The following is a 17,096-nucleotide window of genomic DNA, read 5'->3' on the forward strand; positions in this document are numbered from 1 at the left end:
TTGTGATTGAAGTGTGTCCTAAATTAAAACACATCATTATGAGTCAAATAATATTAGGAACATTCCTAATGTGTTGGAATTTTCACAGCCAGGTTCATTAATTTGTCCAGTTTCTTTTCAGGTCAAATTTTTCATAGACTTGTATACGCTATTGTGAAAGGTTTTGATTAGGCGATTTCCTTGAAGGTCTTTACATATAGTTTAATTCTACATTCCCGTTGGTTGGAACTGTACTTTAAAAGGACCATTCATTCCCGTAGTAGGAGGTGGGTATGGGGTTGCCCTGGAAACCAGGGGTGGAGCAGCTGCTATAAAAGTTCGACGGCTGTGCATCGCATTAATTCTTTCACTGTAATTTGGTAGTTAACAAGGCGATAAACCTAACGCTAACAAATATTTATATTCTCGCTTTGGAATTTCAATAAAGAAGACCTTCGAACTTTGAAAAATGTGTGGTAAGAAATCTATCCTATATTTTGCAGTGGTCAGACATCATTCAGATGGCTTAGATTAGCCGTAACTTTAGCTAGCTTTGATGTCCATAACGTTAATAATCGTATCATCATCTTTGATCCTATAATGGTAGGATTCGCATCTAGCTAGAGTTAGTTTATTCAAATCTACCTTTTTATTTACAAGCTACCGAACGTAATTAAGCAAGCTACCGATAGCTAGCTGTTTGATAATGAAATGCTAATAATGGTTTGACAGTGTAACCAAGACCACGCGTTGAAAAACGTCATCTCTTGCCGGGTAAATGTTAGATTAAGTTGTCGTTGTTAACAGCGACAAACGTCTAAACATTAACTGTCTTAATCTAAACTGGCTAGCTAGGTGGACGTGTCTTCGAAAGAGGTCTTTAACCTTCCCATCTTAACACATTGAGCTCGTGGAAAATCGTGCCTAGCTACACTACAGCATGTACAGTTAAGGTTACAGAATAATGTAGGTGCCTGGTTGCGTAGGTATTGATAACTGATTAGCTGCTATTAACAACGTGTCAGGCATTGATAGAACATTGTTGGGTAGATGTGTTACTATTTGTGCTAAAGCAGTCGTTTGTAAGTGAACATTGTTACGAATTCTGATTGTAGCCATAGGCTACGTCATTTCGTTTCATTGAAGAATTGTCCTCTCAGACGCTCTTCAGCATTATGCCTACCTGCATTTAAGGTTGCCAATACAGACTTACAGATGTGTGTTTTCTCCTGCAGGGATTTTTGCTTACCTGAATTACCGAGTACCACGGACAAGGAAGGAAATCTTTGATACACTAGTTAAAGGACTGCAGAGACTTGAGTATCGGGGATATGATTCCGCGGGTAAGCGTAATAGTTGCTAAAATATCATGAACACGAAAGGATTAGATAGATGTATCACTTTCACCGAACAATTGTAACGTTATATTGTCACAAAGTTTCAGCTTTCAGGTTGTTGCAGCACTTGAATTGTTTATGTTTATAGAAGTCAGTATTGACATCATTACATTACGTTGAGTTATGGATAGCCACTAACTTGGATAGTGGCTCGTGTCTCATTTCCTGTTCCTTTTTTCAGGTGTTGCTGTCGATGGTTCAAGGAAAGAAGGCAATGGCAGCATTTGCCTGTTTAAGAAAAGAGGGAAGGTGACAGCCCTGGATGAAGCTCTCTGCAGTAAGTCAGGCAATGCTTTTGATTAGGTTGCTGATGCACTTGGTTAATTTCTGGTGTGCAACGTATGACATGTCCCAATTGTGACTTTGAATTTTAGAAAATGACTCCATCTACCTGGATGCTGAGCTGGATATACACTTTGGCATTGCTCACACTCGCTGGGCGACACATGGAGAACCCAGTGCCGTCAACTGCCACCCGCACCGATCTGACAAAAACAACGGTAAGTTTGTCAGTTCAACTGTTCTACTGAATTGTGAGGCTTCCTTCAGCACTAAGGTGACTACTTGTCCGAACTTGTCCGGACAATCTGTTTTATCAGCCTCGTGGTTGTCCCACGGTTGGATGTCCTCCCTTTTTGGCCATTTGTCCTCCTTTTTGACATCTCCGGCATGCAACAGCGACCAACACTTCTAGTTGCTATGATGATGAATGTAATGCGATGTTTCGCAAAGGACTTTGGAACAGCACACATACACTGTTACTGTGTAATGACAACATGGATGTGTGTGTTTTCACTTAGATGTGAATTCACTTTCATGTTGTAAGGGGTTCTGAGGGGGTAGATAATCCATATAGTATTGACTTTGGTTTTATGTAATCAAAGAGTCAAAATAAAATGGCTTAATGTAAAAAAAAAAATGATGAAGCTAGAAAAAGTAAAGCTTAGCTTTATTGCTACTGAACGAAGTTGTACATTGGGTTCTTAATGAATGCGTCTTTTTTGCTTTTCCCCCAGAGTTTGTTGTTATACATAATGGCATAATCACCAATTACAAAGAGCTCAGGAAGTACCTGGTAAGAATATTAAGTTTGTCATGTTGATATCACCAACACTTAGGCAACTTCCTTTTTGAAAACTGCACTCTAATGTATAAGGTTTCAATATAAATAGAGGACATTTTAGGTGTTAACAACAGGATTCTACCAGTCAAATGTTTTTCTTTGTTTGATTGGTTGCCTCCCTTGGTGTTTGCTTTCCCGTCTGTTTCTCATTTATAAATGAAATGTAGTTTCTTAATGTTTTCATGTTATGCCAGTATAGTCTCATAAGGTTCAGTACGCAGTCGTTGGACTGTAATTCCATGAACCTTTACTAGTAGGACAGTTTGATCTGTAAAAGCATCAGAGCAAGCAGTTCATTAAAGTGTGATTAGTTCTGTTTAGAAATATATGTCAATTTCATTAGAGGTCTTAAACTTCATGAACTGTTTTATTTACTGTTAGACCGTTGTGCACTGCAGTAACATAGTAACAAGAGGCCATGATGAATTATGGGGTCCAAAGTCTTTCTGGCAGTAAAGAGAGCATGTGCAGTTCAGTAGGCGAGAGGTACAGAAGGCTTGGTTCATTCCAGGGTATACAAAAAACGTCCTCCCCTTTTTCATTGCGACCACATCCTTTGTTTTGCCAATGGCCTTTACTTTAACTGTGGTGTCCCACCCTTCTGACAGAATTCCAAAGGCTATGAGTTTGAGTCTGACACCGACACAGAGGTCATCCCCAAGCTGATCAAGTATCTCTATGACAACCGGGAGAACGATTATGTGTCCTTCTCCACCCTGGTGGAGCGCGTAATCCAACAGCTGGTAAGCATCAGGACTGCTGGCGTGTGTGTGTGTGTGTGTGTGTGTGTGTGTGTGCGTGTGTGTGTGTGCGCGTGTGTGTGTGTGTGTGTGTGTGTGTGTGTGTGTGTGTGTGTGTGTGTGTGTGTGTGTGAGAGAGAGAGAGAGAGAAATCATATGCACAGGCTAGACAAAAAGTTTAGTCACGTATTTTCCTCCATGCTGCGGTCAAGTGTGGGCTCATAATTAAACAATATTAGACTGGTGATGAAAGTGACCATCTTTTTTGTTGGGTGTTGCCAAGAGTTAGTCACATAAGCCTATTGGGTCACTGCAGTAACAGAACTCGACACCAACACAAATCCCGGCAAGAGAGAAGCCACCCCTTTATGAGCCACGTTCTGTTTGTGTGTCTGCTGGAGCAGTACAATGAAGAGAAGAGTTCTACGACGAGAATAAGGGAGTGAGTTATTGGTGTCTTAAATTGAACGAGGAGAAAGCTGAGGATCCAGCTTTGCCTTCAGGCTAAATTGGAAACAGATGCAACCTCTGGAGGTTGTGTGTGTGTGTGTGTTTGCGTGTGTGTTTGTTTGTGTGAGTTGCTTAAGCACACATGTGGTGTCTGTGAAGTAGAATGCGTATATTTGTGGGGCTCTGGGCTCTCCAACTCCCCCCCCCCCCCCCCCCCCCCCCTGCTTTCTGCTCCCTCCGTGACGGTGTATGTTCAGTCAGAGAGAAGGCTGCCGGAGGCCAGGAGATAGGAGCTGTGGACCTCGCACACAGACGGCTCTTATTCCCGGGCCCAGTGTGTGGACCTCTGTTCTTCATGTTTTGCGCCTGTCCCCCTGCCTCCCCTCTCTCTCCCTCTCCCTCGCTCTACACAGGGGCCCTGCTCTGCTCTAGAGGGGCAGGACGGGAGTGTGGGCCTAGCTCTCAGATTGAGGCATCTGGAAGGGCCAAGATAAATACGTGGTTCTTTTACAGAGGAGCCATTCACATAGACATTTCTGCCTGATGAGTTGATGGGGAAATTTTCATATGTCACTGACAGAGCAGCTGACTAGAAAATAGAGAAAAAGTCCATTCCAGATTAAAATGTCGAAACCGCACCAAGGGTCCACCAGTATTTCTTCATGTTGTTTACTATCATGTTTTTTTTACTGATCTTTTCTCTCCCAAGGAGGGGGCCTTCGCTCTTGTTTTCAAGAGCATTCACTTCCCAGGAGAGGCTATCGCCACAAGGTTTGTAAGATTAACGTTTTTTTGTGGTTTATTGCCTGCAGTCAACTATCAGCCTGTGAAGGCTACAAGATGGGCCGCACATTATCAACACATTACAGAAAGTACGCGTTTAACAATCTGACCTTTGTCAAGGACTAAATGGAACCATGTTTTGTTTTATCTTTTATTGACAACAGGATCAGGCACATTTGTTTTACTGAGCTTATTAGTTAAGAATTTAGTAAAGGCACTTGAGGATTGGTCCTTTTGGTTCTCTCACCGCACTCACTCAGATGTGCTATGCAGAGTGAATGCGCATGTGCATGTGTGTATTGTGTTTTATTGTAGATCTTTGAAGGGAATTGCTTGTCAAGTAGGTCAAGCTCTCAAGTTGCAGGGCGGTCTCAGGGGAGCTTTGTTTTAGTGCATCCTCCCCATCCTATAGACACGACTCAGAAGCCCTGGTTTACTGCGGTTGTGAATGTTACAGACACAGGGGTTATGGATTCTGTACAGATCTGTGGGTGAAGCGTTATTTGATATTTTAAAACGTATATTCAAATATGCAAACTACAAGTTTATACAAACTACTGTTTTTCTTAAATCATTTGAATGATGGCTTAAAGCGTAGCATGTAACATGAGTCAGTGAGTTCTTTCGCAAGACTGTTTGCTGTGTGCTGTACTTCTGATGTTTGACGGATAGAAGAAGTCCATGTGGAGGAGAGACCTCACGCAGCTCCACTTTCACATCTGACTCATAAAACATTCTCTGGCACTGTACACTCAGTACAACTGCTTAGTGTGTTTATTAAAAAAGCAATGCTTTTGTTCAGGATCACACATAGACAAGAAGATAACGGTGTCTCTCTGCTCTCTCTCTGTCTTTCTTTCATTCTCTGTCTCTCTGTCTTTCTTTCTCTCGGTCTCTCTCTTTCTCTCCATATCTCTCTGTTTTGCTGTATCTGTCCAAACTCAGGAGAGGAAGTCCCCTGCTGATTGGAGTGCACAGCAAGTATGAGTTGTCCCGGGACCAGATCCCCATCCAGTACAACAATGGTGAGTCTCTATCTTAGCTATGTCTGACTTCACTTCACTCAAGTGGTATCACCACCGGGGACTCGATGGCAAATGGTCCGTCTGGTGTTGCGCAATCTGCAGTGATTAATGGTCCACGCGTCACCGATGACGTGGGGAATGAGAACACAGTGGGCTACGCAGCTGGGTGGGGTAGGACTTGGCCAGGCCAGACCCACAGAGGGATAGCAGCAGCTGGGTCTCATTTGGCTCTTCGTTTGGCCGGTTACTAAAAACACAACAAGGATCCTGTTGGCCATACTTGTTCTTTTTTGTCGCCCCTGTTTGCTTAAAACGCAGCAGAGCACTTTCAGTCAGAAGGCGTGGCAGCTTTGAATGACAGCGTAGAATTACCTTTTCCATGGTGCCATGTTTGCCGTTTTCCCTTAACCTATGGTGCAAAGCAGTGAGGTGTGTAGTGAAAGTTCAATGCCATTGGGCGTCAAAGGAGAAAGTTGTTTTTGCCATTGACGTAATTCAGACAAGTTAGTTTCCATAATTTCCATTCTGTCAGTCAAATTGTATGTGGTCTGGTACATGGGCTGTGAGATCTGTTAGAACGACATGTGCAAATTAAGAGGGATTTGGCCTCTTAATACTCCCTGCCACTCTGAAGTATTTTTGTCAGTTCTGCTCATTCGCTCATATCATAGGTATTGGAAGGCCACTTCTCAGAAGAATGTAAATACTCCTAATCTTATCTGAGGAAGTTCAATGTAAGGTGGGTGTGCTGTGTATGAATAACAATAGTGAATTAGTTTAGAGATTCAGTAGGTCTTGTAGCATTGTCTGGGTGATGATGAATTGCGCAAGTGTGTTGAGTGCAACTATATAATGCAGAACATGAATTACCATTCTTAATTGATGTGCTGGGCTCAAATAACTGAACTAGCCCATGAAACCATACTGACCTGAAAAGGCCCAGTACACTCAGTTAGAAACCAGTTACAGGCAAAAAACACAGTGGGCCAGCTAGACACTTTTATATTAATACACCAGGATTAATCAGTGTAGGTAATATTTAGGAAAATTCAAATTGGTTGTCTCTTTTTGAATCCACCATTTGTCCACCAGTTGAAAGATTAATAGCAGAATAGCTTGGCAAGGTGAGTTTTACAAAGTCCAGCATGTTCTACAAAGCACCCTGAATTCTCTCACTATGAATTTGAGTGTCCATGGTAGAGACTGTAGTACAAGAGGGACAACACACTCTTAGGTGTGTCTCTTTATGTTGAGCATCATGCACAGCTCAAAAGAGCAATAGACAGTGGTGTATGTGCCCTACAACTTATGCTAATTACAATCATTGCCACAGCACTGGCTGTCTTGTTCTTCATCGAGTCATAGAAAAAGTGCAAGTCATCATTCTTCCAAGACATTACAGTCAGGCAAAGATAAGATTAACAGAAGCACATGGCCTTTCCGTATCTTGTTGATATAAGCTGATATAAGTGCCCATTTTCTAGGAAATGAACTGTTGTTTCCTAGGTTTTTTAATTTCGCTCTGGTTTGTGTGTCACTGCTTCCTATTTATCTGTATTCCACCGTCCTCTTCTTTAGTCCTGTAGCTATTGGTATGCTATAGTAGCTGTATTGTATCTGCTGTTTGTTTAAATAAAGCATAAAAAAAAAACATAATTCAGTAAACCCCCATGTGGATTTGCCTGGCTCTGGGTTTGCCCTTGTTTTTGTCGTCCCCCTGAGTAAGTATAAAAACATGAGGATAGTGCCTCATGTCATGTGCATCTGAGTAAGTATAAAAACATGAGGATAGTGCCTCATGTGCATCTGAGAAAGTATAAAAACATGCGGATAGTGCCTCACGTGCATCTGTCCTGTTGTCCCTCCAGGAGACTTCATCGCGAAGAAAAACTTCCGCAACAGAGTTGACAGCAGCACATCCCTACACTCCGTCTGTGACAGAAAGGCAGTGGAATTCTATTTTGCTTCTGATGCCAGGTAGGAACTTCAGACACACCATGCACAATCTATACACATACACGGCTTTTAGTGATTTTTTTTTTTTTATCAAAAGGATATCATTCGAATAAAGAAAACTCAACGTCGACAGCTTATGTTATGTTTTTCTTAGTAACCCAGAGGCACAAGGGACTGATTATTTTGGCGTCTTTATCTAGGTATCATCTAGATGAGGATGATATTAAAGGGCCAGTTTTGATAGTAAACTGCTCCTATTTCTTGTCAGTGTGATACTACATTGGCCAGTTCGAAAAGATTAACTTTTTGCTTAAAATGGATGCCTTTTGTATTTTGATATGGTATAGTTTGAAAGGACTTAAAATAGTAGATTTGTCTGCTCAGTATGCGGAGATGATTGATTGTCTGTCTTTGGGCAAGTCTTTGAAGCCAACAGTGCTCTCTGCTGGCCATAAACAACTATGATTATAAGTCTTAATATTAATAGTATTAATAGCCAAAAATAGTGCTTATGTTAACAATGATCTCAAGTAGGGCTGAACGATTAATTGCATTTGCGGTCTAATCACGATATGATGAGACGCGATTTTCAAACCGCAACTTAAATAAAAACCGCGATAAATTCCATTTTTTAAATGGAAAATTTTGCACACAGTGATTAAAGCAGCATAACGGACCACTTGCTAATCACTAACGAGATGCTAGTGGCTCAAACTAGCGAAATCTCTTGAAATGTGCTTACTTTGACACTATGACCAACTAGTTAGTCAACAACTGTCCTAACACAGTCAAACATCAAGCAAGTGCAACACAAGACGGCAAATAAGCTACTTACTAGTTCGGCAGACAGTAAAAACCAGGCGGCTTCAGGCACACTTACATAACGCAGTCATTTGCCTACAGACCCTGGTATGGCAATGGCACAGAGGCGATTCTCCATATTAAAAGTCATTGTAGCGCCCCAATTTTCAAAGCTGTTATTTTAAGGTAAAACTGCTTATCCTAACCCTAACCCCGAAGTACAATTTCTGCATAAGGCCAATTTAAAAAGTGCATGCCTTGTGTTTATACTTGACTTTGTTTAAATAACTTAAATGCCCAGTGGCAAAGCCACCGATTTGTTTCTGTAATGAGCAGTTAAATACAAATGTATAATGTGGGAAAGAATATTTCACACTCAATGTATCTAATATTGTGTCATATTTAAATCATTCAGTACGTTTTGTTGGAGAAAAAAGAGGATAACATTTTTAAAAATCGGATCGCAATCGCAATATTTTGGGGGAAAAATCGCAATTAGATTATTTTCCCAAATCGTTCAGCCCTAATCTCAAGACTATCTGTTTGATAATTTTTTTGTTGAAGGTTTCTATTTGTCACACATTCACTGTCTTTGGCTGTTTCAGTGTTTATGTTTTCCATTCATCCCAGTTACAGGGCTGTAAGGCACACTAGCTTATATTAGAAACCAAATTGAGCAGTTGACTTGACGGATGTGTGTGTGTGTGTGTGTGTGTGTGTGTGTGTGTGTGTGTGTGTGTGTGCACATTTGTGTGTTCCTCAGCGCCATCATCGAGCACACCAACAAGGTGGTGTACCTGGAAGACGGTGATATTGCCGCGGTGGCCGAGGGCAAGCTGTCCCTGCACCGCGTGAGCCGATGCGCGGGTGAGGAGTCCGCCCGGGTCATCCAGACCCTGCAGATGGAGCTGCAGCAGATCATGAAAGGTCAGAACCCACTGGAGAACACGTCTATGCAACGCACTTAGACTGATCTGAGGCAAAACACATTGATACACACAGGAGCTAATGTTGTCCCCTCACACTCACACTCACAAAGAAGAAAAAGGGTTTTGATAAGCCGTGTGGTACAGGTAGCCTGGGTATTTTCTCTGTGTGGGCAGAGCCTGTGTGTTGATTTACTCTTTCTTTTTTCAGGGAACTTCAAGGCCTTTATGCAAAAGGAGATTTTTGAGCAGCCTGAGTCAGTATTCAACACAATGAGAGGACGGATTTGCTTTGACACAAATACAGGTACGGTACCCTCAGTGTCCTCTCACCTTGATGACAATTGCAACCTTTTACCTTTCAGTCAGTCAGACAGATTTAGTGCCATGCAGTTGGAGACATTAGTAATAGGGGCACAGTTAAGATACAGCATTATTCTGTCATTTTTATGGTCAAGAAAAGTTCATAGAAAATGTACTCTATTCTATCATTTCGTTCCTGACTGTATGTATAATAAGGCATATTTTGGGGCATATACAGTATGTATTATATAATGTATGTGTGTGTTTGTTTGTTTCCACAGTGGTGCTGGGAGGGTTAAATGACCATTTGAAGGAAATTAGGCGATGCCGCCGCCTGATCATAATTGGCTGTGGGACCAGTTTCCATGCTGGTGTGGCGGTAAGCCCCAGACTAGAATGATCTCTCACTGTCTGTCTATACGGTATATTGAACTTGAGTTATATTCTGTCTGTCTGTCTGTCTTTCTCAATCTCTCTGCCCCTCCACAGACCCGGCAAATCCTGGAGGAGCTGACTGAGCTCCCGGTTATGGTGGAGTTGGCCAGTGACTTCCTGGACCGCATCACACCTGTGTTCAGAGACGACGTCTGTTTCTTCATAAGCCAGTCAGGTAGGACCTTAAGTGTTTAAGTTTCTGTTTCTCATAACAAGTAACATTTCCACATGTTGTAGCACTATGATACATATATATTATCTCTTTTAGAACAAAAGCACCCATGTTTCCTGTCTTTCTGTTGCGGTTTAGCCACTGGTAGCTAACCACACTAATTGCAAGATACCGTATTAACTGACAGACAGAATACATTCAAAAAATACAACCTGTGAAATGCTGTGTTAATGGTATTGTAAAGAATAAGAAAATGGTGTTGCCATGAGGATAATGCTATCCATAGTAACTGCCATGTTGTGTTGAATGTCCAGGTGAGACTGCAGACACCCTGATGGCTTTAAGGTACTGTCAGGGGCGCGGTGCACTCACTGTTGGCGTGACCAACACAGTGGGCAGCTCCATCTCCAGGGAAACCGACTGCGGTGTTCACAGCAACGCAGGCCCTGAAATTGGAGTGGCCAGCACCAAGGTACAACAGTGACACAAGCTCCATTAATACATAAGTACAGTATAAGCATCTCTATTCGCATTTTATCACAGGGTTATTCTGATCCAATACTGTATGGGGCTACTGTGTGTGATGTTATATGATATTTTAAAAAGACGTGATCCCTTTGCAATGACGCCAGTTTAAGGTGTCAAATGTAGTCTATCCCCTTTAACATTATTTCTTGCTGAACCAGCCGAGAGTCCACAGCGAATAGTCAAAGTTCATAGTGAAATAGTTGGTAACAAAATAAATATTCTGTTTCCCCGTTACCCGTAGCATAAATTGTATGGAGAGGAGTGTGCATGTGAGAGAGAGAGAGTGAGAGAGTGTGTGGTCTGTGTGTGTTAAACGTGTGAGAGGAGTGTGCATGTGTGTGAGAGAGAGTGTGTGGTCTGTGTGTTAAACGTGTGAGAGGAGTGTGCATGTGTGTGTGAGAGAGTGTGTGGTCTATGTGTGTTAAACGTGTGAGAGGAGTGTGCATGTGTGAGAGAGAGTGTGTGGTCTATGTGTGTTAAACATGTGAGAGGAGTGTGCATGTGTGAGAGAGAGTGTGTGGTCTATGTGTGTTAAACGTGTGAGAGGAGTGTGCATGTGTGAGAGAGCGTGTAATCTATGTGTGTTAAACGTGTGAGAGGAGTGTGCATGTGTGTGTGTGAGAGAGAGTGTTGTCTATGTGTGTTAAACGTGTGAGAGGAGTGTGCATGTGTGTGTGGTCTATGTGTGTTAAAAGTGTAAATGTGTTGCTTTGCTCCACAGGCCTACACCAGCCAGTTTGTGGCACTCATCATGTTTGCCCTGATGATGAGTGAGGACAGGCTGTCTCTGCAGAAGAGGAGGCTGGAGATCATCAGTGGCTTGCGCCAGCTACCAGGTGGGCACCGCAGCCTCAGGACCGCTTGGCAGCCCCGCCGTACCACCTACTGCCACTTGCAGACTTCCACACTTGTCTTTAAAACAAACTTGATCACCTTTCTAAGTTCAATGACATTGTTCAGAGCACCACACTGCTTGCTTGAGAGCATAGGTTTCAGTAAGGAATGTCACGTTCATGTAACGTCTAAGTCCATAACACCATTCTGTAATGGCTGTTCACAGCGCTGATAAAACAGGTCCTGGCTCTGGACGAGCACATTAAAAGCATGGCGGAGGAGCTGTACCAGCAGAGGTCCCTACTGGTCATGGGCCGTGGATACAACTACGCCACCTGCCTGGAGGGGGCGCTGGTGAGTCACAACTCTATTTAATTTCATTTATCTTATATAGCGCTTCTCTAAGTTCTCAAAGTCGCTTTACACACAGTCCAGTAATCATTCAGACACAGTCATACCGGTGGCGGTACGTCCCCTCTGTCCACCACCAACATTCATTTGATGCATGACTCTACACACACATCCTCTATGGTGAGGAGATGTTCTCTCTCTCTGAGATTCAGGCCTGACGAATAATTTATATCTCCTCATCATCATCTCCTGTTCGTGTACACATCAGACTTGGGAGCAGAAATGAGAAGCCCTCCCCACAGAGGGTCGGTATTGTGACTGGAGAACTATAATGGCTGAGATCCGTCAATTTTTTTTAGATACCGCATGTTCTGCTTGGAAAGAGAACCTGCAAGTACAGTACCTTTATGTGTATAAGATGTGCTTTCGTGTTAGCCTGACCGTGTTCATCTTCCGGACAGAAAATAAAGGAGATCACCTACATGCACTCAGAGGGCATCCTGGCTGGGGAGCTGAAGCATGGTCCGCTGGCTCTCATCGATAAGGACATGCCTGTCATCATGGTGGTCATGAGAGATGCCTGCTACACCAAATGCCACAACGCACTGCAGCAGGTCACAGCCAGACAGGTAAGGGCCTCCCAAAACATACAAACGAACAGGGTCTCCACCAGGATTTTTTTCTTGATGGCCCAATGTCCAGAAGGAATTCATTTGACCAGACAAATTTGAAACTTACCGTTGTTTCAATGACATGTTATAAACATTAATAAAGTGTAGGCTATATAGTGTACACAAAGGATATCAAAGGAATGACGACGTCCTGCTTATGGCCGGTTCACACTACACGATTTCAGCCAGATTTTGCCCCGATTTCTTTGTCGCCGACAAATTTGCAAGATCGGGCCCGATTTTGAAAAGTCTGCGAGTCGAGGTCTTGTAGTGTGACATACTTGCGACCTGCGATTTTTTTCGTCTGCTAGGTTCGAAAACCCCACGACGAAAAGTCTGGCATGTCAGAATTTTGGGGTGAATCGCAATGACGTATCCATAGTTGCCATAGCGTAAACCTAGCATAAACCTCACTCTGGCCTGTATAGCGAATGTCCAGCCTGATAAACGGTTATTATTGTAAATGTAGGTTACAAAATGTAGGATACAAAATGTTGGTGTTAATGTTGGTTTTCAGTTTTACCCGGAAATTGACGTTTGATAGCCTACCTCAAAAGTTTACGTAGCCTATCAAAAGTAGCTAGCTGCTACCTAGGCTATTGGATACAAAGATTCATGATCTTGTAGTGTGGCCAGTCTTCCGACCAAGAAGAAGCCCGAAGTCGTGGCTCTGTGATCGCATAGTGTGACCTGTTAAATCGTGAAGGAATATCCGACAATCCTGTAGTGTGAACCGGCCATAAGACACGTGAAACCTTAAGAATTATACGTAAAACTACTAAAGACTTAAAATTCAACTAAATTGTGGCTTTTAAATGCACACTTTTCAAGCATTCTAAGACAAAGAGGCAAACACAAATGCATTGTTTACTGTTGCAAGCACGATCATTGTAAACCCATATTTCTTGCATAACCTCTGCTGCAAGTTATAGGCTAAGCTACAACTGCACCAAACTATTATCAAAGTAATGGCACTATGAGACGCGATGAAACCTATGTATCGTTTATTTGTTTACATAAGCAGAACTTAAGGTTGCTGGCATTTACTGTGACATTAAGCTGTCAAACAGACCCAGAGAGAGCTGCTCACTTGCAAATGCTGTCCACTTCTGTATGTAGTTTTTATATTAGTGTGACCTTCTCTCCTCCCTCTGGCTTTGTCTTTAGGGGCGACCCATCATCATATGCTGCCAGGACGACCCCGAGATCTCCAAGTGTGCCTATAAGACCATCGAGGTCCCTCAGACGGTGGACTGCCTACAGGGCATCCTCAGCGTCATCCCCCTGCAGCTCATGTCCTTCCACCTGGCTGTGCTTAGAGGATACGATGTACGTTGAAATAGTGACCACCCCCACGCACTTCTCACATTGTTGGTGCAGCGTACCTTGTCTGTAAATGTTATCGTTCTCTCTTCATATTCCTTCTTCTTATTCTCCTCGTCTGTCCTCACCAGAGCTCTTGAAACTTCTTTTGTGTGTTTTTGTGTACGTGTGTGTGTGTGTGTGTGTGTGTGTGTGTGTGTGTGTGTGTGTGTGTGTGTGTGTGTGTGTGTGTGTGTGTGTGTGTGTGTATAGGTATGACTGTCATTGATGATCAAAGATTTAAGAGTTCAATATGTGTTCCCATAACTGACTGCTAGTGTAGGCCATGTTTTTTTTTCCATTCTCTTCATGTGTGGTGCTCTCATCATGTGATGCTAATGATGTGGTTTACCTTCATCAGGTGGATTGCCCCAGGAACTTGGCAAAATCTGTGACTGTGGAGTAACACCTGCCAAAATGCAGAACAAGGACAAACTGGAGTAAAGAAAGAAGTTAAGAAACTAAGTGCAATCATAATTTTGTGTTTACTATGTGTGGGAGTGGGTGGAAGGGAGAAAGAAAGTGTGTGTCCGTTTACAATTACTGTCATTTTCTGTGATGACCAAATTCTGAAGACAACATTCCGGGCAAAATGAAATGGAATCAGTGAATGTTTTAAACATTTTTATTTTTTAAAGAGTTAATTATTTAAATGATTTGTATAATTTTTGTGCCTTTTTACTTTAAGGACTTAATGTGACTTTTTCCTCCAAAAGTGACGGGATTCTAAAATGTGCCTTTGAGTCTGCTCCTTGCTTTTAATTAGCAAAGAAGCTGAAGTTTGATGTGAACTTAATGATGGTATCATATGCGGTGCGTCTTAAAGAATAATGTTTCAGCACTTGTTTGTCTTATATGTATTCATGTTCTATTTTATGTTGTATATAGAGTAATATATACATGAAGGAATCATTCATTTTATATTGGTGGTTTTGCATGTGAAATGCCACACTTCATTTGGATATTTCAGAGATAGGACTAGTGAAGGCAACGCTTTGCAAGTGCATGAAATACAGGCTCAATACTGGTTACATTTCCTTTCAAAAGGGAAGCATTGAACTGTGTGCTTTTGGACTGCTGAACATACCATCTGTCATGGTAGTCCTCATCATAAATGGCAGTAATGGTAATGCACCAGCCCTCACTGATTGTGCCAATCACGTGGTTTATATTCCCATTAAGGTTTTGAATCATTTTTGTCCTGTACTCTATTATTATTATTATTATTCCAACTCCGTAGTTTTTGGTTATGTTCAGTATGATAATATCACTGTCATTCCTTTTGTCCAACTGTCATGTCAGTCTGCCATAAACAAACCTCAGTGATCTGGGTAAATGGAAGATTTTCTGTGCTAAGGCAATTTGATGACCACCCTTTTGCATCAGCCACAGGGTTTATACAGTTGAAGCTGTGTGGTTATGAAATTGTTACTATACCAATGATCACAGGGCCAATCAATATGGCCTGTTGTGTGGAATGTTCTAATTTTTTTTTCTATTGTTCTTGGGAAAGAACATATATCATTGTTTACATGAAGAAAGCTTTAAACTATGCAGTCAATTATTTTGTGATAATGTGCATGTAGTTCTTACTGCAGACCTGTTTTAAATGAACAGATTAACAAAATTCAGCTAAATCAGACAGTTTTATCTTACAAGTTTTGTTTATATCGAAGACATTCTATTATTCATGTACCAAAGAATTGGGCTGAAGATATTAAGGATTCCTAATCTACTACCTGGACATCTCTTCAGAAGAAGACCTTTGATCTTGTTGATCATAAATAGTATAGCGTACTGTACAGTTTGTATACCAACTTATCCAGGGCATTGATATGTTAATAGACTCAAGTGCCTTTTTTCCCCCTTCACCGTGTCTCTCAGTCTATGAGCTTGCAGAACCAGATGTTGCATATGTGTCTGGAAACAGTTGTATAAATGTTTGGCTTAAAGATGTGTGAGATCTATCACATGAACCTCTTACCTTAGTTTGACATTTTGAAACTATTCAGTTAGCTCATGAAGGTGGGGTTGAGGGTAAGAGTGCAGTGAGTTTGATCATAAGACTTGGAGCCTGCCTTGCCAACCAATATGTTGGTTTGCCGTACCATCCAAATATAAATATGGGTAGGTAGGTAAATATATTTTTTGACTCCTAATCACCAAACAAATGTAGCAAATAGTGTTATTCTAGTCTTCTAATAAGTCCTCTTTGCTAAGACATGGCTATTGTGCCGTCTGTGAAGCTAAAGGTTATAGTCAGCAGTTCAAACAACGTGGGGGGAGAAATTAAGTCGGGCTGGGTTGCAGCAAACCCACATAACTTTAAGGATTGCCTTGTCGGTTACAGATTTCTTCTCACATTTACAACCCAAAATTCCAATACGTTGTCTCCAAAACTGTGACAAGATCACACCTGGCAAGACTACTAGTAGATTCTTTGGTGAAGAATATTCTCTAAACTGTAAGGACTCTTTTCTTTTTTCTGTCTTTGTCATTTTCTTTTATACTCATATATCAATCATTCTCTGTGGTGGTAATCAGTAATGCTTGTGGAACAGTGCAGCACAGTACATGAACATCACAACAGCATGGTACATCAGGGCATCAGTGCAGGCCTACTCACATGCTCTTCCAGCAGTGGCCTCATCCTGGGGGAACATAGCATGAACATTTTCAGACTTTTGGAAAGGATTCATTTCCTCTTTAGACGGAAATGTGATTAATTGCTGTATTTGGTACGTTTCTATTGAATGAAGATTTTAATTAAAGATGACCATGTTTACACCATGTCTACCGCTGTGAAATTATTGTATATACATACATACATGCTGCTTAATAAAGCAAAATAATATTCAGAGGATGTGTCTATCTGTAGAATGATACTGATATTCCTGATCGACTTCCTAAATCTTACCATGAGGGAAATGGGAGCAGATCCTGATGGAATCGTCTGACACTGATGATGTAAATAACGTCCGCGTTTGACATTTCATAATTATGACATCATGTGGTATTTCTTGCATCTTGCGAGGTTTTCTCGTTCTTAAGTTATGGAAAGTTTATATGAAACAGTACATCTTAAAATTGATTAGCTGCTCCACCTTCACTCCCACCGAGAAATTAAAACCATGGATGGGATGCGTCTTGGGTCGCCAAAAAAATATTATTGATAGCAGGACCTCGAAATAGCTGGTGACTATGTTTTGTTGTCTGGCTTTTGCATGTTTTTTTTTTTAACTATTTGCGTTTAATATCTT

General features: G+C 41.7%; 1 protein-coding gene across 1 annotated transcript; it reads left to right on the top strand.

The window, feature by feature from the left end:
• The first annotated feature begins 357 nt into the window (after positions 1 to 357).
• Positions 358 to 16,503, top strand: gfpt2 (glutamine-fructose-6-phosphate transaminase 2). The gene is made up of 19 exons (XM_080847575.1): positions 358 to 455; positions 1,215 to 1,322; positions 1,558 to 1,653; positions 1,751 to 1,876; positions 2,393 to 2,451; positions 3,108 to 3,242; positions 4,399 to 4,460; positions 5,418 to 5,497; positions 7,366 to 7,474; positions 9,018 to 9,181; positions 9,392 to 9,487; positions 9,765 to 9,862; positions 9,973 to 10,093; positions 10,405 to 10,562; positions 11,340 to 11,454; positions 11,679 to 11,806; positions 12,265 to 12,432; positions 13,642 to 13,803; positions 14,198 to 16,503. The coding sequence occupies exons 1-19, from the start codon at positions 449 to 451 to the stop codon at positions 14,240 to 14,242; spliced, it is 2,037 nt and encodes a 678-aa protein (XP_080703701.1). The 5' UTR covers positions 358 to 448; the 3' UTR covers positions 14,243 to 16,503.
• Positions 16,504 to 17,096: the final 593 nt, after the last annotated feature.

The sequence above is a fragment of the Sprattus sprattus genome, assembly GCF_963457725.1.
Source record: "Sprattus sprattus genome assembly, chromosome: 1".
Lineage (NCBI taxonomy): Eukaryota > Metazoa > Chordata > Actinopteri > Clupeiformes > Clupeidae > Sprattus > Sprattus sprattus.